The 21,054-nt window shown below is 53.7% G+C and overlaps 2 protein-coding genes and 1 pseudogene across 13 annotated transcripts in view; all 3 read right to left on the bottom strand.

Annotated features, from left to right (window-relative positions):
• LOC123650998 (ral guanine nucleotide dissociation stimulator-like 2) overlaps positions 1-17,346 on the bottom strand; it is a 31,325-nt gene extending 13,979 nt beyond the window's left edge. For 5 of the 10 annotated variants that reach the window (XM_036414631.2, XM_036414635.2, XM_036414632.2 and 2 more), the window contains exons 1-7: positions 17,115-17,346; positions 16,805-16,975; positions 16,436-16,696; positions 6,050-6,448; positions 5,335-5,673; positions 5,172-5,261; positions 4,937-5,085 (exon numbers count right to left, since the gene is read on the bottom strand). In XM_036414631.2, the coding sequence (XP_036270524.1) occupies positions 4,937-5,085; positions 5,172-5,261; positions 5,335-5,673; positions 6,050-6,448; positions 16,436-16,696; positions 16,805-16,975; positions 17,115-17,151 (1,446 nt within the window). In that variant the 5' untranslated portion in view covers positions 17,152-17,346. Of the gene's footprint in view, positions 1-1,060; positions 1,288-1,394; positions 1,719-2,733; positions 3,295-3,328; positions 3,445-4,936; positions 5,086-5,171; positions 5,262-5,334; positions 5,674-6,049; positions 6,449-16,435; positions 16,697-16,804; positions 16,976-17,114 lie in introns of those variants that run through there. The other 5 variants (XM_036414637.2, XM_045572787.1, XR_004983758.2 and 2 more) reach the window with 4 other exon arrangements.
• LOC118706289 lies at positions 2,800-2,898 on the bottom strand (annotated as a pseudogene).
• On the bottom strand, positions 3,552-20,906 carry ZBTB22 (zinc finger and BTB domain containing 22). 3 transcript variants are annotated; one of them, XM_036414663.2, is made up of 3 exons: positions 20,582-20,906; positions 17,940-19,932; positions 3,552-3,563 (listed from the first exon to the last, which is right to left on the bottom strand). In XM_036414663.2, exon 2 carries the CDS (start codon positions 19,854-19,856, stop codon positions 17,967-17,969), a length of 1,890 nt encoding a protein of 629 aa, XP_036270556.1. In that variant the 5' UTR covers positions 19,857-19,932; positions 20,582-20,906; the 3' UTR covers positions 3,552-3,563; positions 17,940-17,966. The 3 variants fall into 3 exon arrangements, with proteins under 3 accessions (XP_036270556.1, XP_045428755.1, XP_036270555.1); XM_045572799.1 differs by lacking the exon at positions 3,552-3,563 and having other exon boundaries at positions 17,478-19,932; positions 20,582-20,904; XM_036414662.2 differs by lacking the exons at positions 3,552-3,563; positions 20,582-20,906 and adding an exon at positions 20,255-20,419 and having other exon boundaries at positions 17,478-19,932.
• Between the last annotated feature and the right edge of the window lie 148 nt (positions 20,907-21,054).

Here is a 21,054-nt window from a genome sequence, read left to right as displayed (position 1 = left end):
TCCCCCTTACCCCTCACCTGTGAGGGCGGGGGATAGTACCATCGAGTGCGAGGGGTTGGGGGTGCTGGTGACCCCAGGTCTCTCCCACTAGGGCCCAGACAGCCCCACCCAAACCGCCTCAGGGCCCGGTGGAGTCGAGGGGTTTGCGGTGGGGGAGCGGGTGGAATGCAGGAACCCTGATCCTGGAGGCCACCCGAGCCCCTAGCCCCCAGAGCTGAACACCAACCCAGCAGAGAAGCAGGGTGCAAAGCGTAGGAGGGGAACTGAGACAGAAAGCCAGAAGCAGAGACCTTGAGAAGCTGAAACCTCACGCCCCGCCCTCCCCTAAGGCGCTGGCCAAGCCCTGCGTTAGCCTTTGCCCTCGGGCCCCTTTCCTCCGGTCCTGAGAGACCCCCTCCGGGTGGCGGCTCTCATCCCAGCGCAGGAAGGGGAAGGGGAAGTGGGGATGATGGGGGCGGGGGACGGTATACTCTGGAGTCACGTGGCTACGGCCCCTCCCCCAGCCGATCCCGAAAAACCAGCCCTGCCAGTCACTGCCCTCGCCCAGCCCTGGACCCTGCAGTCCGGGGCCTCCGGGCCCCATCCGACGCCTGGCCCTCGGGAGGCCCCCACCCCGCTCCCGGCACCACTCGGCCCCGGGGGAGGGCAGGCGCTCCCCGCTCAGCCCGGACCGTCCCTCCCAGATCCAAACCCCGGGTTTCCCGCCTCCACCGGCGCCGGGCGGGAGGGGGAGGGGTCACGCAGCCGAAGGGCTCCCTCCCCAATCCCGGAGCCCGCGGAGCGGTTACCGTGGAAACTAACCCCTCCCCGCCAAACAAATGCGAGGCCGGCGAGGAGACGGGACCCAAACCCCGTGCCGGAGGCCGGCACGCTCCGGCCGGGCGGAGGGCCGCCGCGGGGCAGCCGCCGGGCGCCCCGGAGGGCGGGGACGCCGGGCCCCCCGCGGCGGGCGCGCGGCCGCTGGAGCGGAAACCACCGGGCAGCGGAGGAAACACCGGGACAGGACGGCGAGAGGAAGGGGAGCCTCCGCAACACCCCGACCTCCGCCTCCCGCGCTCACCTCGTCTTCCTCCTCCTCCTCTTCCTCCTGCCCCTCGCCCGCGCCCCGGCCGCCGGGGCCCCCACCCTCTTCGGGGTCTCGACTCCGGAAGCTGCTCAGCACCACTCCCCCGGGGGGGCTCGGGTCCCAGAGCAGCCGCAGGGGCCGCGGGAGCATGGCGGGGCGTCAGCAGGGCCGGGCCATGGGGGCGCCTGGGGAGACAGGAGCGGGGCGGTGAGGGGGCGCCGGGAGCGGGCGGAAGTCCTGTGGGAGCGGGGGAGGGGGCGTAGGCCCGGCGCCGGGGGGAGGGGGGTGCACGAGTGCGGGACTGGAGGGTCACCGGGCTCAGGCTGACCTGCTCGGGACGGTCCCGGGCCGCTGTTGCCGTCGGTCTCCGGTCCCCGGCCGAGTCCCCTCCCGGCTTTTCCGCACCCCGTCTCCCCCCGGCCCGGCCTCCCGCCCTTTCCGCTCCCCCCACGTCCGCCCGCTCCGAGCGCCGCAGCCAAAACGGGAAGGAAGTGAGCGCCGGAGCCAGGGCCGGGCTGGGCGCGCGCCGGGCGCGGGGACCGGAGCCGCCCCAGCTCCGCGCCCCTCCGAGCCCCGGCCCCGGCCCCGGCGGCCCTCACTGAACGGGGCGGTTCCCGGACCCGGGGCAGGACCGGACGCTTCCCTGCCCCAGGAGACTGGTCCCCGCGGGTGCGTCTCCGGCGGCGGGACCGTTACTCCCCCCGCCCCGCCCCGCCCCCCGGCTGCACTCCCCTCCCCACCCCGCGGGCCGCGGCCGCAGTCCGCTCCGGGGTTTCCCGGGAGCCCTCGAGCCCGCCTCCCGCCGGAAGCCGTCCCTCCGCTTCCAGGGCGCCGGGCGCTTCCGGCTGCGGGCGGCAGCGGGGACCCCGCCTGGGCCCGGGGAGCTGCCGCGCGGGGCGCCCGACCCCCGGGCTGGGCGTCGTGGGAGGTCGGAGTCGTTGGGAGGGACCACAGGTGACTGGGAGGAACAACTTTATTCCACCCGATCAGACCCCCGCCCCCCCAGCCCAGCCGCCTCCCTGCAGGGCGGGTGGCCCAGCAGCCCTCCCGTACTCGGGACGGAGAGGAAACTCGGGGCCAAGAGCAGGGCGCAGGGCCAGCGGGGAACAGCGGGCAGGAGCGGGGGCCGGGCGGGGACTGGCACTTGGGGGAGGGGTTTCGGGGAGGACCAGGTGGACTGGGCTGGTTCGCAGGGAAAGCGGGGATGGATCGTGCAGGGGAGCGGAGCGGAGCTCTGGGACTGAGTTGGGGGGGGGGGGGCGGGAGAAGGAAGGACCCGTCCTCCAGTAGCTCAGGTCCTCCAAGGGTGGCCCTGTCCCAGAGGCCCTGAGACTGCGCACAGGGTACCCGAAGTTAAAGCTGCTTCCACAATAATACTAAGGTCCTGTTTGCCTTTTCTACTCTTTCTCTAAATTGTACTCTGGAGCCCAGCTGGTTGCTCAGTGGTTAGAGCACTGTCGCAAGGACTGCTGAAGGGCCCAGTACCTCTTTGGAGGGTCCATAGGGCCCAGGTCGGTGGAGGTGGGGGTGTGTTCAGGAGGCAACCAATGAAGTTTCTGTCTCTACCCCTCCCTTCTACTTAAAAATCAGTGGGAAAAAATATTCTCTGGTGAAGATTAATAGAAAGTACTGTAGAGTTTTTCAAGAACTACTGTACATGATGTGTATTTACATCGCCTTCAAACCTAATGGTATGTGCTAGTGTATTCAGATTTTTTTTTTGGTGTGTTTTTTAAAATATGGAACACTTCACAAATTTGCGTGTCATCCTTGCTCAGGGCCATGCTAATCTCTGTATTGTTCCAATTTTGCTATATGTGCTGCCAGAGCAAGCAGTGTATTCTGTTTTAAACTTTCCTCAGTTTTTAAAAAAAAATATTTTTATTGATTTCAGAGAGGGAGGATAGAGACAAACATCATTGATGAGAGAATTATTGATCAGCTGCCTCCTGTACGCCCCACACTGGGGATTGAGCCCACAACCCGGGCATTTGCTCTGACCAGGAATGGAACCATGACTTCTAGGTTCATAGGTTGAAGCTCAACCACTGAGCCATACCAGCCGGGCTAAACTTGCCTCAGTGTTATGTTCTATTATGATAAATGTGTGCACATAAGAAAAGCTCTTTAGAGTCCTTAGTAATTTTTAAGAAGACCCGAGACTAAAAATTGTGAGAAACCGCTGCCCTAGAGCTCTAAGAAGGTGAATGCATGGATCTGAGTCTGTGTGTGTGTGTGTGTGTGGGCGGGGGGGGGGGGGGGACAAAAACAAAAAAAAGAAACCCTTCCAGCCACTCAGCGGAGAGACAGAAAGCAGGAGCAGGTGACAGGTGATGGTGGCTTCCCCCCGGTGGCGGTGAGTGCCCTCACTGTGATTTCTGGAAAAGAAGTAAAAATGAGGTGAGGAATTCGGGGTTTTAGAAATCCATGACTCACCCAGAGACAGAAACCATCATGGCAGAGCGTGGGAAAATGGAGCTAGCATTCCGTTTCCTGCCTGGTAGACCCCGTGCACAGTGCTTTCGCTCCTGTCTCCCGGGAGATGCGGCTCCTCTGACCCCCCCTGCAGCCCCTGAAGGCTCCTCTGACCCCCCCCCTGCAGCCCCTGAAGGCTCCGAAGCCCAGGGCAGGAGCCACAGCCACCTGTCGGAGCATTTGAAACTTGGCATTTGAAACATGGTGCGTCTGCAGTGAGATTTGCTGGCCGTTTAAACACCTGTTTTTGAAGACTTAGGACAGTAGAAAACTAGACTTTCTTACCCTAATTACATGTTGTAATAATAATAGTTTGGATATACCAGATGGAATAAACTGTATTATCAGCTTCACCTGTTTCTTTTTATCTTTCTGGATGAACAATATGGAAAGTAGCCTCCCAGGGTGACCTGATCATGAATTCCTAACTGGGCAGGTCAGGGTGGGTAGGCACACCCCAGGCCTGTAACTTCTTCAGAAAATGGCTGATCATTGTAAGCCAGCCCTGCCCGTTGCTTCTGTGCATCTAGGTCAACACACCTTTGAAATAGTAACTGCCCTCAAGGAAGCACATAAGCTCCGTTCACCATCCTAATCCGGTCCCACCTTCGTGCGATCTTCCTATGTTCCCCCTTAATTCCAAATGCATAAAAGAAGCTGCACGCTCGTTTTGAGGAGCGATGGAGAGCTTGCTTCTGGACAATTGGCAGTTTGGTTCAAATTAACTCTACAGCCCTGGCTGGGTAGCTCAGTTGGTTAGAGCATCATCCTGATATACTAAAGGTGCTGGTTCAATTTCTGGTCAAGACACAAGAATCAACCAATGAATGCTTAAATGAATGGAACAACAAATTAATATTTCTCCCTTCATCTCTACATCCAAATTTTTAAAAAATTAGTTTAAAGATTAAAAAAATTCTCTACAGGTTTGAACATTTTTTAAATGTCAACACCTTTTATTTTTAAGAAATATACATTTATTTTTATTTAAAATATATATATATATATTTACTGATTTCAGAGAAGAAGGAAGAGGGAGACAGAGATAGAAACATCCATGATGATAGAGAATCATGGATCAGCTGCCTCCTGCAAGTCCCCCACTGGGACTGGAACCCACAACCCGGGCATGTGCCCTGACCGGAATTAAACCTGGGACCTTTCAGTTCACAGGCCGATGCTCTATCCACTGAGCCAAATAGGCTGGGGCATGTCAACACCTTTTAATATGACTTCTAGATTATTAAAATTTATATATGTGGCTTGCATTATATTTCTATTGGACAGCATTGCCTAAATTATTATTTTTATCCCTACACCCAAGGAAACAGATAACTGAGACGCTGGTTAAGTAGTCTGTTCAAGACGGCAGGCTTTAACCCAGGTCTGTGTGACTTCCGAGGCCGAGTTCTGCCACCACACCCGCAGCCTCCCTCCGTGGGTGAGGAGTTGGGGGACGGGAATGGATGAGAAGGGAAGAATTGGGCGAAGGTGGAGCGCTTTTACCTCCTTCTCTGACTTCTTGGAAGCGGACAGGTAGACAGCTGTGGAGAGATGGAGAAGGGGTGGATGTGAGGGTGGGGGTGCGGCTCTGGAACAGGCAGGGAATGACTTCCGGCTGCTCACTCACCTGCCCAGCACAGCACCTTGAGGAGCCCTAGGACCAGAAAGGCGGACAGGAAGAGGCCGATGCCATCCTCCAGGGAGGGTCCAGAGCGACCTGGCAGGAGGGAGAGAGTGAGCTCCAAGCATCTTCCCAGCACCCCACCCCTCTCAACCCCCTTGGCTCTCACCTGCCACCTCCAAAGTGACTTCAGCGCTGCGCCCCAGGGCGGGCAGGCTGGGGTGGTGGACGCGGCAGGCATAGCGGGCCCCGTGCTGAGCGGAGGTGACCGGGGCCGGCTGCAGGTGCCCCGAGAGGCTGATGGAGCCGTCCGAGTGGTGGTGCAGGGCCGAGAGCCACCGGTGCCCCTCGGCCTCCCGAATGCTGCCGTCCGGGCCCCGGAGTTCCCACTCCACCTTCAGGCCCTCCGCGGGGTAGAAGTTGGACACAAGGCAGAGCAATTCTGGGGGAGCCTCCCCAGGGGCAGCCCATACCAGAGGTGCTGGCGTCAGGGACACTTTGGGGGGCTCTGGGACAAGAGTGGGAAGAGAGCAGGGAGTGAATCCACACTGCCTCCCTCAGAGCCCTGTTTGCTCTCTGGCTCCCCTAAAGCTAAGGGGCGGGCGTTTCTCCCAGGATGGTGATCCCCCTCTTTCCCCTTCGGTGTGTCACCTACTTCTCATGTCAAAGCCCCGATTCTAAGGGATCCCTATTCCCTCAGATTTTGGAACTTTACCCCAAGTCCCCTCATTTCCAGGGACCCTCCATCCATTGCCTTTCCGACTCCCAGTGGCCTCATTATATTTCCCCCCACTCACCCTGCATCCTCTTCTCACTGTTCCTTCCCCTGTCATGGTGTCCCCCAATCCCAGTGCCCACCCTCTCCCCCTGGGGACCCCACTCACTCTGCACAGCCAGCTCCAGAGCGACCTGCCCTTGCAGGTATGAGAGGTGCACGGTGGCCAGGTAGGCGCCCTCCTGGCGGGGCTGCACTCTGGGCAGCCTGAGCGTGCCATTGCCAGTCCACGGCCCCCAGGGCTCACTATCATCCCAAGCGGCAAACGCCACTGCCCCATCCCGGGCAGCTGGCATTTGCCCCTCTAGCCCAGGAGTTGCAGCCAGGAGCAGGTGCCCCTTACCCTGGTGCTGGTGTCGCCACTCCAGCCCAAAGGGAGGGGGACCTGGGGCCAGAGAAGCAGCGGCCTCTGGGGTAGGGGGTGTGTAGGCAAAGCTCAAGTCCAGCAGAGCGTCCTGTCCCAGGCGGGTTCGAGTGGTAGGGGTGTGGGTGACGACAGTCAGCACGGCTGGGAAGATGGGAGAGCAGGCAGATGCAGAGGCATGAGGGAAAGGAGGAAAAAAACAAAATGAAGTTGGAGGGACGACTCAACTCCAATTTACCCGTCCCTCTGAAGACACCTCCTTTTCTGAGACACGCCACCTCCCAGCCCTCCCGGCGTCGCCTTTGCTCTGGGACCGGGTGGGACCAGTGTGGCTGAGGGAGAGGAGAGGCCTAGAGAGGAGCAGGGCGAGGCGTAAGGACAGCCCGTGCAGCCGCTCTGAGCACAGCCCACGAGTGGCTTGTGGGGGGAACAGAGGGACCTGAGTGCACATCTGACAGCCTGGGCCAGTCCAGCCTCCGAGGACCCCCAGGCCGTTCTTGATGAAGACAGTGATGGCTCATGACTCGATGCGATGGCAGACCTCTGTGCTCTACTGGAGCAGCTGTCTGGTTAGGTACCGGAGCCTGCCTGCCCGGTAAGCCCACTCTGAAGCGACGTGTGTGGCTAACGGTTCACTATTTCTATGAGGCCCAGCTTTCGGAGTATGATAATTCAACCCCAAGCCACCTTCCCAGGCTTCTCTTGCACCCCAAGAACCAACCACACAGAATCCTTCTAGAAACTCTAAATAGAAAATCTTAATCATTGGGGATTTTTTTGCTTTGGTCATAAGGATCCTTCCCCTTTTCCTCCCAAACATCTAAATAACTCCATGTCCCTCGGGCCAGTTTCACTGCTACTTCCTCCCAGAAACGTCTGGCTCCTCCAGGTAGAAGTAGAATTTTTTTCTCTTGTGATTGTCTGTATGTGATTTTCAATTCCAGTTCTGAGGTCTACAAGGTTAAACTTCTCCTGACCTTATGGGGTTGTTTTTGTTCAACAGAATACAAAGAGTAGACCATATTACTCAGTTTATTGAAGTCCAGAAGCATACTTTTGAACTGCTAAAAACCACCTACAGGATTAATGACAAAACCTGTCCTGACCTGGCTAGAGTGTAATCCCCATACGCTAAGGTTGCAGGTTCGATCCTCAGTCGGGACACATACAAGAGTCAACCAATGAGTACACATGAATAAGTGGAACAACTAATCAATGTTTCTCTCTCTCTCTCCCTCTCTCTCTCCTTCCCGTCCTCTTTCTCTCTAAAATCAATAAAAATGAAATAACAAAACCTAAAGGTTTTACAGTTTAACCCTTAATCTAACAGTGCTCTTAAAAAAAAAAATATATATATATATATATATATATATATATATATATATATATATATATTTTATTGATTTTTTACAGAGAGGAAGGGAGAGAGATAGAGAGCTAGAAACGTCGATGAGAAACATCGACCAACTGCCTCCTGCACACCCCCTACCGGGGATGTGCCTTTCAGTCTGCAGACCGATGCTCTACCACTGAGCCAAACTGGCTTCGGCTAACAGTCCTCTTTAGTAAGGATTATCCTATATAATAAAAGCCAGAATGACAGGTCGCTATGATGCACACTGACCACCAGGGGGCAGACGCTCAACACAGGAGCTGCCCTGGTGGTCAGTACCGAGGAGCGTCACTCAGCCAGAAGCCAGGCTCATGGCTGGTGAGCGCTGCAGCGGTGGTGGGAGCCTCTCCCACCTCCACTGCAGGTGGGCGGTAAGGAGCCAAGGGTCCTGGACTGCAAAAGCCCCCGACTGCAAGAGGGATGTCTGACTGCCGGCTTAGGCGGACATCCTCCGAGGGGTTCCGAACTGTGAGAGGGCATGGGCCAGGCTGAGGGACACCCTCCCACAGAGCATGAATATCATGCTCCGGGCCTCTAGTTTAAGCAACATTAGCCCGCAGCACACAAACTAGTCTCTGTAACAATCCAAGTATAAATAGAGCAGGGCCAGACAGTAAGAAAATTTCTATTTTTGCAGCTTGTATAGGTTTTTGCTTTTCTGTATTTTTTTTCTTTCATCTTTTTCTTGCTTTTCTGTTTTATAGAAAGTAAATGTTAACAAATGTTATAAAGAACTAGAGGCCTGGGGGCGGTCCCTCTGCCTGGCCTGTGCCCTCTCACAATCTGAGACCCTTGGGTTTCGGCCTGATCCTTGGAGGTTGGGCCATAGCTGGCAGTGCGCATCCCCTGAGGGATGTAGTAGTGCTGGGGAAAAACCCAAGCTGGGTGCCACACTGCTCCCGCTCACCCTGGCCCCGCTGCGCCTGCCGCTGCACTCTGTAGCGTGTTGATGTGGTTGAGGCTCATGCTACAGTAGCTGTGCTGGCCAGCCGTGAGCCCAGTGTCTGGTGCCCATCAGTCGGCTGAGCAGTGCTCCCACTGTGGGAGCACACTGACCACCAGGGGACAGTTCCTGCATTGAGCGTCTGCCCCCTGGTGGTCAGTGCACATCATAGTGACTGGTCAAACAGTTGTTAGGGTTGCTTAGGCTTTTATATAGAGAATAGATTACTGAAAAAAACTTAAACACAAATCTAATTAAGCCTCTAAATCTAACTACAATTTAAATATGAAGAAAAAGGAACAAGGGAAATGAGCCAATGAGTAAACAACTGGCCAAATATAGAATGTCGGAAATTCTACAGAACAAAGGACAAATCAATAGCATTTAAAACTGGGGCAGGGGTTAGGGGGAATGGATGGGGGTGAGGGGATGGGGCAAATTTAAGAGATTTAACAGACAAAACTATAGCCCTGGCTAGTTGCCCGAACTGGGAGCAGGGAACCAAAACCTAGCATGTCACTGGAGATAAAATGTAAAAAGAGCTAGCCGACCTTGATGGCTCTGAAGGGTCAGAGCCATTAACTCATTGTCTAGTTGAGATAGTGGTGCTTGAGGCAACTTTAATTTGTTAATCATATGTAAATGTAAGTTGATTTTCTGTTGTTGGAACTTCCCCCTTAAGAGATGTCTTTGTTTCAGAATCTCAGTAAAAGGAATGGTAAAAGGCCAGAGAGCGGTTAGTCTTCCCACTAGAGGTAGACTTCCAGCCTGGCCCCCATTTTCCCAAATTAACTCTTTTCCAGTCTCTCTCTTCATTTTAGTGTGCGGCCTTCTCCAGAAACCGGACCCTGAGTGGGCCCTGAACCACGCGGGTCGTGTTAAGGGATCCCACAGCTAGTGTCACTCAGTTGGTTAGAACATCGTCTGGTACACCAAAAGGTGGCGTGTTTGATCCCCAGTGAAGGCATATACCCAGGTTGTGGGTTTAATCCCCCATTGGCATGTACATGAAGCAACTGATCGATATTTCTCTCTCTCCCCCTTCCTTTTTCTAGAATCAATGAAAAATATATCCTCCAGTGAGGATTTTTTAAAAATATATATATATATATATCTTATTGATTTTCCACAGAGAGGAAGGGAGAGGGATAGAGAGCCAGAAGCGTCAATGAGAGAGAAACATCAACCAGCTGCCTCTTGCACATCCCCCACTGGGAATTCGCCGGCAACCAAGGTACAGGCCCTTGACTGGAATCGAACTCGGGACCCTTCAGTCCACAGACCAACGCTCTATCCACTTAGCCAAACCGGTTTTGGCCCAGTGAGGATTTTTTAAAAAGAGAGACAAAACTGTATGAACTGAACTGGAAGTACTAGCCATTGCAATTAGACAAGAGGAGGAAATAAAAGGCATCCAAATTGGAAAAGAAGAAGTAAAGTTATCCTTAATTGCAGATGACATGATATTGTACATAAAAAAAACCAAAAGACTCCATTAAAAAACTAATTGACTTAATAAATGAATTTGGCAATGTAGCAGGATACAAAATTAATGCCAAGAAATCCATGGCTTTTCTATACACCAACAGAGAAACTGCAGAAACAGAGACTAAAAAAGCAATTCCATTTACCATCGCACCAAAAAAATTAAGATACCTAGGAATAAATTTAACTAAGGAAGTAAAGGACCTATATGCGGAAAACTACACGACACTGAAAAAAGAGATAGAGGAAGATGTAAGGAGATGGAAGAACATACCATGTTCATGGATTGGTAGGATCAACATCATCAAAATGTCCATACTTCCTAAAGCAATCTATAGGTTCAATGCACTCCCCATTAAAATACCAACGACATATTTCACCGACCTAGAAAGAACTCTCCAAAAGTTCATTTGGAACAATAAAAGACCCCGAATAGCCACAGCAATCCTGAGAAAGAAGAGTAAAGTAGGAGGGATCTCAATACCAGACTTCAAACTGTATTACAAAACCACTGTTCTCAAAACAGCCTGGTACTGGCACAACAACAGACATATAGATCAATGGAATCGAATCAAGAACCCAGATATCAACCCAAATCACTATGCTCAACAAATATTTGACAAAGGAGGCACGAATATACAATGGAGTCAAGACAGTTTCTTCAATAAATGGTGTTGGGAAAATTGGACAGACACATGCAAAAGAATGAAACTAGATCACCAACTTACACCATTCACAAAAATAAACTCAAAATGGATACAGGACTTAAACATCAGACGGGAAACCATAAAAATACTAGAAGCATCCACAGGCAGCAAAATCTCAGACGTATGCCAAAAGAACTTCTTCACTGATACTACCCCTAGGGCAATGGAAGCTAAAGAGAAAATAAACAAATGGGACTACATCAAAATAAAAAGCTTTTTTACAGCAAAAGAAACCATCAACAAAACAAGAAAGCCCACAGTGTGGGAGAACATATTTGCAAATGATACTACTGATAAAGGTTTAATCTCCAACATCTACAAACAGCTTATACAACTAAATAAAAGGAAGATAAATAATCCAATTAAAAAATGGGCAATGGACCTAAATAGAACATTTTCAAAAGAAGACAGAAGGAAGGCCAAAAGGCACATGAAAACATGCTCAAAGTCACTAATTATCCGAGAGATGCAAATCAAAACAACAATGCGGTACCATCTCACACCTGTCAGAATGGCCAACATCAACAAATCAACAGACAAGTGTTGGCGAGGTTGCGGAGAAAAAGGAACCCTCGTGCACTGCTGGTGGGAATGCAGACTGGTGCAACCACTGTGGAGAACAGTGTGGAGTTTCCTCAAAAAACTGAAAATGGAACTCACATTTGACCCAGTAATCCCACTTCTAGGAATATATCCCAAGAAACTAGAAACACCAATCAGAAAGGATATATGCACCCCTATGTTCATAGCAGCACAATCTACAATAGCCAGAATTTGGAAACAGCCTAGGTGCCCGTCAGCAGATGATTGGATCAAAAAACTTTGGTACATCTACACAATGGAATACTATGCTGCCATAAAAAAGAAGGAATTCTCATCATTTGCAGCAACCTGGATGGAATTGGAGAACATCATGCTGAGTGAAATAAGCCAATCAATGAAAGAGAAACACCACATGACCTCACTCATTTGTGGATAATAAAGAGCATTATAAACTGATGAACCAAAAGATAGATATAGAGACAGTAAAGCAACAAGCAGATTGTCAAATTACAGCGGGGAGGGGAGGAGGATCTGGGGGAGATAACAGATCAACCGAAGGACTTGTATACATGCATATAAGTACAACCAATGGACATAAAACTATGGGGAGGGAGGGGATATGGGGGAGGGAGGGAGGGGGCAAAAAAAAATCATTAAAATATGTAAAAATAAATAAATAAATTAATTAAAAAAAAAAATAAAAAAAAAATAAAAAATGGGCAATGGACCTAAATAGAACATTTTCAAAAGAAGACAGAAGGAAGGCCAAAAGGCACATGAAAACATGCTCAAAGTCACTAATTATCCGAGAGATGCAAATCAAAACAACAATGCGGTACCATCTCACACCTGTCAGAATGGCCAACATCAACAAATCAACAGACAAGTGTTGGCGAGGTTGCGGAGAAAAAGGAACCCTCGTGCACTGCTGGTGGGAATGCAGACTGGTGCAACCACTGTGGAGAACAGTGTGGAGTTTCCTCAAAAAACTGAAAATGGAACTCACATTTGACCCAGTAATCCCACTTCTAGGAATATATCCCAAGAAACTAGAAACACCAATCAGAAAGGATATATGCACCCCTATGTTCATAGCAGCACAATCTACAATAGCCAGAATTTGGAAACAGCCTAGGTGCCCGTCAGCAGATGATTGGATCAAAAAACTTTGGTACATCTACACAATGGAATACTATGCTGCCATAAAAAAGAAGGAATTCTCATCATTTGCAGCAACCTGGATGGAATTGGAGAGCATCATGCTGAGTGAAATAAGCCAATCAATGAAAGAGAAACACCACATGACCTCACTCATTTGTGGATAATAAAGAGCATTATAAACTGATGAACCAAAAGATAGATATAGAGACAGTATATCAACAAATAGACTGTCAAATTACAGCGGGGAGGGGAGGAAGATCTGGGGGAGATAATAGATCAACCGAAGGACTTTTATACATGCATATAAGTACAACCAATGGACACAAAACTCTGGGGAGGGAGGGGATGTATGGGAGGGAGGGAGGAAGGGGGGCAAAAAAAATCAATAAAATATATTAAAAAATAATAATAAAAAAAAATAAAATAAAATAAAAAAACTGTATGAACTGAATGTCTATGGTCTCCCTCTTCCCCAAATTTGTATACTGAAGTTTTAACCTGAAATATGACTATATTTGGAGACAGGAGCTATGAGGAGCTGAGAAAGTTAAAGTAGCTCATAAATGTAGAGTCCAGTCTGATAGAGCTGGTGTCCTCGTGAGAAGAGAACTACCGGAGATGTCTCCCGCCCTGTGAGCCCTGTGATGACACGCCATCGGGGCCAGCTCTCACCAGACACCAGCCTTGCTGGCACCTTGATCTTCTACTTGCTCTTGGACTCCCAGCCTCCAGAAATGTGAGAAAATAAACTCCTGTAGTTTCTTTCAGCCACTGGCCTATGATATTTTGTTATGGCAGCCAGAGCAGATACAGCCACCAAATATAATATACGGACCTGTTTTTTATTCTGATTTGAGCAAAAAACATCCCCTTAAAATAATATCATTGACACAATTGGGGAAATTTTAATATCGGCTGGGAACTAAATGTTATTAAGGAATTATTGTTTGTTTTGTTAGGTATGATAATGGTATTTCAGTGTTTTTTTAAATATGGTTTTATTGACTTGAGAGAAAGGGATAGGGCAGAGAGTTAGAAATACTGATGAGAAACACGGATTGGTTGCCTCACCACCCCCAATGGGAGATCAAGCCTGAAACTCCGGCATGTGCTCCCACTGGGAATCGAACTGGCAACTTCACCTCAACCAACTAAGTCACATCAGTGGCTGGGCTGGGGTTTGTTCTCTGTGGTTTTTAAATACATATGTGTTTTATTTCAGAGAGGAAGGGAGAGGGAGAGACAGAAACGTCAATGATGAGAATCACTGATTGGCTGCCCCACCCCCCAATGGGGATAGAGTGCCTGATTTGGGAATTTAACTGTGACCCCTTACTTCATAGCTCAATGCTCAACCACTGAGCCACACCAGTCAGTTTGTTTTTTAAAGTCCTTATCTAATAAAGATACTTTCTCTACTCAATTGGAAAGAAAGAAAGAAAAGAAAGAAAAGAGAGAGAGAGAAAGAGAGAGAGGGGGGGGGGGGGGGGGAGAGAGAGAGAGAGAGAGAGAGAGAGAGAGAGAGAGAGAGAGAGAGAAAGAAAGAAAGAAAGAAAGAAAGAAAGAAAGAAAGAAAGAAAGAAAGAAAGAAAGAAAGAAATTTTACCCTTTGCAATAGCATGGGTAGACCTGGAGAGCATCATGCTAGTGAAATAAGCCAGTTAGAGAAAGACAAGTAACATGTGATCTTACTCATGTGGATTCTAATGAACAAAATGAACTAACAAGCAAAATAGAGACAGACTCAGAGAGAGCAGGCTGACAGCTGGGGTGGGAGTGGGTTTCTGACAGGTGTGGAGGGATTGAGCAAAGAGGAACAGAAAAAATTCATGGGGGGAAAGAGATACTTTCTGAATTACTTATGAGTAAAATAATATAATGCCAGGGATCTTCTTTAAAACACTTCAAAAGAGAGAAGAATGCCTGGCCAGCGGGGCTCAGTGGTTGAATGTTGACCCAGGAAACAAGAGGTCGTGGGTTCAATTCCTGATCAGGGCACATGTCCAGTGTAGGGTGTGCGGAAAGCAGCCAATCAATGATGTTTCATCAATGTTTCTCTCTATCCCTCTTCTTTCCTCTCTCTCTCAAAATCAATTTTTTTAAAAAGAGAGAAAAGTAGGTGTCAGGATAGGTTTTAATAAAATGTATTATCTATACAAAGCTGATGGGTATGTAGGGGTTCATTATACCATTTTTCTGTCCTGTTGTGTATCTTTGAGATTTTCCATAACAGTATTTTGAAAGAATAATGAAACTTAAATATCATACAACGTATACTGCTAATAAAGTACACTTGTCAACAAACATTTTAAAGTATATTAGCAAAATTATCAATGATCTGTGACTCTGGAAAGATTTTCGCTCTGGTGGGTAAGATTCCATGCCCCCCACCTCACCCAGCCCCCTCACACATTCCCCCTAGTTCCCCCTGATGGTGTCGTGTGTGTGTGACAAATTTGCCAAGAATCTTCTTGAGAACAGAATCTACATATCACCTTTGTAACCTTACGTACAGAGATTCTGATTTAATTTGCCTGGAGTGGGACTCAGTATATTTTATCTTTTTAAAAATTGATGTGAGAGAGAGAGGGGGGTGGGGGGAGATCTTGACCTGTTGCCTCTCATACTCTCCCAAACCGGCTCGGGGAATTGAATCCCCAACCTAGCTATGTACCCTGACAGGGAATTGAACCCGCACCTCCCAGTGCACTGCACAATGATGCTCCAACCAACTGAGCCACGCAGGCCAGGGGGTGGTCCCAGGACTTTTCAGAAACTCCCAAGAGGACTCTTATTAGCAGCCTGTAGGAACTACTGGGTCCTAAATTTGTTCTTGGTGCTAATAAATATTTATAGAATCAGTGAATAAATTAGCAAAGGGGCTCCCTTGATAGTCACAACAACGGAAAGGCAGATGGGAAACAGCGGACACATTTTACGGCTGAAAAACCAGGCTGAAAGGGGCTGTCCCGCCCCACTCCAGTGAAACCAGTGGCCCTGGGAGATACTCCAGTGAAACCAGTGGCCCTGGGAGATACTCCAGTGAAACCAGTGGCCCTAGGAGATACTCCTCCACACCCAGGAGTGCTCCTGCCCCAGCCCGGAGGGGGGTGCGGGGAGCAGGAACGGATGGGGCTGTGCTGGGTCCGTTCCCTGGCCTGCGGGTGATGCCCGCTCAGTGCGGCTGGTGGTGGGAGGGGGTTTTGGGGCGGGAAGTGCAGGGCTAGGTTGGGGCTGGCCTGCTGGTCAGGGTGTGTTGTTTACGTAAAGTCGCACAACACAGAGGGAAGCGTGGGACTCACATGCTCCCACTCCGCTGCCAGCGTGTGCGGCTCCTGCACATCCGGTCAGACCTGCCCTCTTCTTGCTTCACACAACCCCCCGGGACCCCTCATTCCAGCCCCAGCGAAGTGGTGGCCGCGGGCTTCAACCCGGTGCCCACTGCTTGCAATGGGAACCGCCTGGTCCCCGCTGCCCTGGCACCCCTCGGGCACACCACAGGGTGACTGGAGCCTGCACCCCCAGGTGCCATGGGGAAGGGCTGTCGGAAGGCGGAGAGCCCTCACTTCGCTGATTGGGGAGCACCGGATGTGGGCACGGGTGGGGGGGGTGCCTAGCGAGGCAGGGATCTGGGATGAGAGGAAAGTTCTGCTCCGAGGCCCGGAAATCACGTGGCCTTATATGGCCTGGAAACCCCGCCTCCCCAGCCCCGCCCCAGGCCCGGGGGTTGGGGTTTGTGGTGAGTGTTGTGTTCAGTGGCCGGGCTGGGACACGGCAGAGGTACTTTCCTTTCAGCCACCCACTCGCTTTGCAAATCAGGAAGCAACTCCCAGCTCAAGTCCTCACAGCAGGCTGCTTGCGCCCTCAGACCCCCGAGTGGCCCCCACCCTCCCCGCTACCTGTTGCCTCGGTGATGACTGCGGGCTCCGGCTGGGGCTCGGACTGTGGGCGCAGGAGGCTGGAGAGGCTGACGACCGGGCTGGACACGCTGACCATGAACCAGGGCCCGTCCAGGGCCCGCGGGCAGCTGTGCCCCGGGGCCAGGCCGCTGACCCACTTGCCGGGCGCGGGCAGCGGGACGTAGCGGCTCATCTCGCAGTGCGGGGCCGGGGCGCCGGCCGGGTAGCGCCGGAAGGCCGCGCGCAGGGCGCCCGCGGGGTCTGCGGGAGGCGCAGGCGGTCACGGCTCGGAAAGGGGGGGGGGGGGCAGGGAACTTCAAACGCACAGACCGCGGTGGGAGACGTGGAGGGAGGGAGCCGGGGACTCACCGTGCACTCGGAGGTAGAGCTTGGGGTCCAGGTCGGGCCGGGGCGGCGGCGCCCCCGGGCCCTGGCGCAGCAGCAGCGCGGCCGGCCTCTTGGCCAGGCGGCCGCCGCCCGCGTCCTCCACGAACCAGCACTCGATGGCGGCCGGCCCCGCCGAGACGGCGCCCGCCAAGCCTGTGAGAGGGGCGCGCTGAGGGCGGCTGGGAGCGGGACCGGGTCTCTGTGCACTTGCAGGGCCGCGGGGCGAGGTCACCCCCCTTGGCTCCCTCCCGCCCCCTTGGGTTCCGGGGCAAAGAGGAGGGGGCTCGCTCACCCAAAGCCACGGCCAGGAGTAGGGACAGGGGCTTCATGGCGCCGCGATCTCTTCAGCCCCAAGCCTGAGGATCCCCTTTCACTTTCTCTTTCCTCCAACTGCCGGCCAGAGGGCGGCGGAAATCCCCGCCCTGGTGGCACGGCGGCAGGTGCATCCCTCACTGGAGGGAGCCGCGCCTGAACTCCTCCAGTTCTGGTCGGGGGTCCGAGCCCAGCGCCCCGCGCCCCGGGCCACAGCACCTCCCAGCCCAACCCAACCCAACCCAACCCTAGGCTCCTCCTCCCACCTCCTCCCCCAGCACCATTGCTGTGCCTCCCCTACTGCCAGGTCCCCGCAAACACATAGGGGTCGTGGGAAGCCAAGTGAACCGACCAATAAATATTTTAATCACCTTTTAAAAAAAATAAGATTTAAAATAAAAACCTTGTATTCCTACGACTTCCTCCCTCCCTGTCTCCTCTTTCCCCAAAGAGAAGAGAGGGGCCCCAAGGAAGGGGAGGGGTAGGGTAGATGTAAGGAGCACATCCTTGGGGGAGGCTGCTAGGACAAGGATGGGGCTCCAAGGCCTGGTCCCCACACACAAACTTAAGATACAGACACAACCACCTGACCCTTGACCCTGGGACTCCAGGATGCTCAACAGGCACCCTCTCCCTCCCCCACCATGTGCGCCCTGAGGAAAGGAAGGACTTGGGTTACTTGGAGGGGGAGGGGCTGAGGACTGGAATGGGGGGTGATGGCCCACGTGGTTCCCTGCGGAGTATGTACAAGTCCGAAAGGAAAGGAAGACAGTGACAGCCGTGGGAGGGCTCCGCGTCCTCTGACCTGAAAACTACCCCACAGCCCGCCCCTTCAGTTTGCTCCTCCGCCGCCGCTGAAGGCCATCTCCACTTTGTGGGCGCGCGGCGGGGACCAGGCCCCGCGGCCCAGCGGGGCCGTGGCCCCACTCCCCTCGGTGAGGTTGCCTTCGCCCAGCCCAGGGGACTCTCTCTTGGGCGGCAAGGCTGGCCCTGAGGGTGCGGGCGGGGCTGGGCCCGCACCCAGGCGGTGCCGGCGCTCACAGTGTCCTCGGTGGCGCATGAAGCTGTCCCGCCACATGAACTTCTTGGCACAGACGCTGCACTCGTAGGGCTTGAGGCCTGTGTGTGTCTTCATGTGCTCGGTCAGGTGGTGCTTCATCTTGAACTTTTTGTTGCACACGGGGCAGTCAAAGGGCCGCAGGTTGAGGTGCATGTTCACGTGCCGGTCTCGCATGCTCTTGTGGGAGAAGGCCTTTCCGCAGTGGCACAGGAAGATCTTATTCCCGTCCCCGCTGGCTGTCCCTCCGGCGGTCCCACCAGCGCCGCCCCCCGGGGCGGCCAGGCTCCCTGCGGATGTGCCCCTCAGAGTCACAACCCCGTGCTCGGCTTGGTTCCCCGGCGGATGGGCTGGAGCCTGTGAGGAGGAGGAAGGCGATGGGAAGACTAGGATCTGGTTGCCCTGTACATCTACAGGAAGCAGAGGCCGTGATGGGAGGGAGGGGGCATAGGAGGAAGGCGTGGGCCTCCCTGGGTCATCCAGCTCTGCCCCAGGACCCCCGGCCTCATAGGGGCCAAAGTCATTGGAGGATTCACAGAAATTGACCTGCTCCTCTCCCTTGCCTGGGGGCTCGCTCAGAGTCCGGACATCACTTATGCTAAGGGTGGCCTCCGGTCCTCCCCCAGCTGAGACCCCGGACCCTCCCCCTAGCTCCTCCTCTTCATCATCCTCACAAGTCAAAACCAGGTCTTCCTCCTCCTCCTCCTCTTCTAGATCTTGGTCTTGGGAAACCAGCGCTGATGCTGGGCAGTGTCCAGCCCGCCTCACATATATCCAGTGCTTCTGTGGCATGATGCTGGGGGGCACACAGGCAGGCCGCCGGAGCCCCGCCCCCGGAACCATCGAACCCCTTCCGTCTCCTCCATCATCGCACAGCTCATCCGCCTCCAGCAGCAGCTTCCCGGAGGCAGCGCTCCCACTGCCAGCCACAGGGGCTGGGAATACCGGGCCGCCTCCTCGGCGCTCCCCGCCGCCCACTGCCGGAGCCGCAAACACCTCCTGGGAGGGAGATGAGAAATCAGTTGACTCTCGGGGGCTGAAGTAGTTGCTGCTGCTGGGAGACTGATTCTCACTGGCCCGACTGGAGGCGTGGGAGCGCCCAGAGCCCATGGTGGCAGAGGCCACGGCGGCCCCGCTCCCCGAGGGGACCCCAGCACCAGGGACCGTGATGGAGGTGGCCGCAGCCGTGGTGACGGTGGTGGTGGCAGAGGCCCGGCCTTCGCGAAGGAGTTCAGTGCATTTATCCACAATGTGCCACATCTGGAGCACAGAACCCACTGTGAGGAAGTTGACAATGTCAGCAGCGGCCATGCTGAGGCGACCAGTGTAAGCTGAAGCCAGGACAGTCTCGAAGGCGCCTGGGTCCATGACGCTAGGCAGTGAGATGGAGGTCATGCCCTTGAGCAGGACCTGGTCGTGGAAGTAAGGGGAGGAGGCAGCCAGGACAGCACGATGAGCTCTGAACTCCCGGCCCTGCACTCTGATGGACACATCGCAGAGCTGGCCCTGAAGTCTCTGCTGGTTGAGGGACTCCAGGAGGGCACTGGTCACCTCTGGGAAGGACACGTGTACCACCGCAGCTGCAGGCAGAGGCAGAGGGGGCGGAGCCAGCGACAGAGGCAGAGGGAGTGCTGCCCCACTTGGAGACAAAGGAGATGGCTCCATGGTGTGGAGGGTGGAGGGAGGTGGTACCCCCCCAGCCACAGGAACAAGGGAAGGAGGAGGGCGGCCGGGGGGGTCTCTGGAAAGAAAAAAGAATGATAACACAATGAAACAGCCCTTTATAGTTTAAAAATATGTTCACATCATTGAGTAACTCTCCACACAACACTGTGAAGTAAGGTATTCCTCTCAACCCCACTTGATAGGTGAGGAAACTGCGGCTAAGAAATACCAAGAGATTATTCAGGGCCTCAGCCATCAAGTGGCAGCGCCAGCAAACTCAGTTGTCCTGACTCCAATTCAGTGCTTTCCTTGAGGTTAGAGAAATAGGTACTCCATGGGAATGGGGTGCCTCCCCTTGGAACTTCCCATCTGCCAGAGAGCCTCTTTCCAAAATTTACCTTTTTGATGTTCTGTACCCTTTTCTTGGGAGGGGGCAGGTCTGCTCCGTTACTGAAAACCACTCTCTCTCTGCAGTTCCCTTTAGAAAATGCTCAAGCTCTTTCGAGGGTCACGCCCCTTTGTCCCCCCCATCCTGCCGTCAAGACCCGCCCCCAAGCAATTCGGCCACGCCCCCTTCAAGACCCGCCCCTGTGGCCTTTTAGGCCCCGCCCATTGCCTACCCCCGCCCACGCCGGGCCCCGCCCCCCTCTGCTCCGCCCCAAGAGTTACTTTGATCTCCGCTCCCACCCGGAAGGCGCCCCTAAACCCTGCGCGTCTCCGCTTACCGGGCCGCGCGCCCCGGGGCCCCCCCGCCCCTCACTCGGCCGCCAGAGCCGCAGCTTGGGCCCCTCCCGCCGCCATCTTGCGCCGACTCCCTCCGCCCTCCGCCTCTGCTCCGCCTCCTGCCCGTCTGGCTTTAAAGGCACAGGCGGGCACCCAGCCCTTGTCGCTGGGCAATATTTAGCCGACTCAGTCACTTCTCCTTTAAACACAGTTACTTCATCACGTCTTAAAGGTACCAGATCTCTTCAGCCGCAGAGGTCTTAGGACTTTGTTTGGCCGAAGCACTCCTTCTCCTTTAATTCTGTAAGCCTGCCTCTTCCCTTGGAGCTGTGGCCATTAGCGGGTTTTCGGGACCTAAACGCCCCATTATCTCTGAAGCCTCGCCCCCTTCCTCTGGGCCTGGATTGGCCATATAACCTTGAGTGGGCCCCTGATTGGCCTTTTTACTCCTACCGCTCAAAGAGGGAAAGTAAAG

This window comes from Pipistrellus kuhlii, unplaced genomic scaffold, assembly GCF_014108245.1.
Source record: "Pipistrellus kuhlii isolate mPipKuh1 unplaced genomic scaffold, mPipKuh1.p scaffold_m20_p_5, whole genome shotgun sequence".
In the NCBI taxonomy this organism is placed as follows: Eukaryota; Metazoa; Chordata; class Mammalia; order Chiroptera; family Vespertilionidae; genus Pipistrellus; species Pipistrellus kuhlii.
This window is presented reverse-complemented; position numbering and strand designations above follow the sequence as displayed.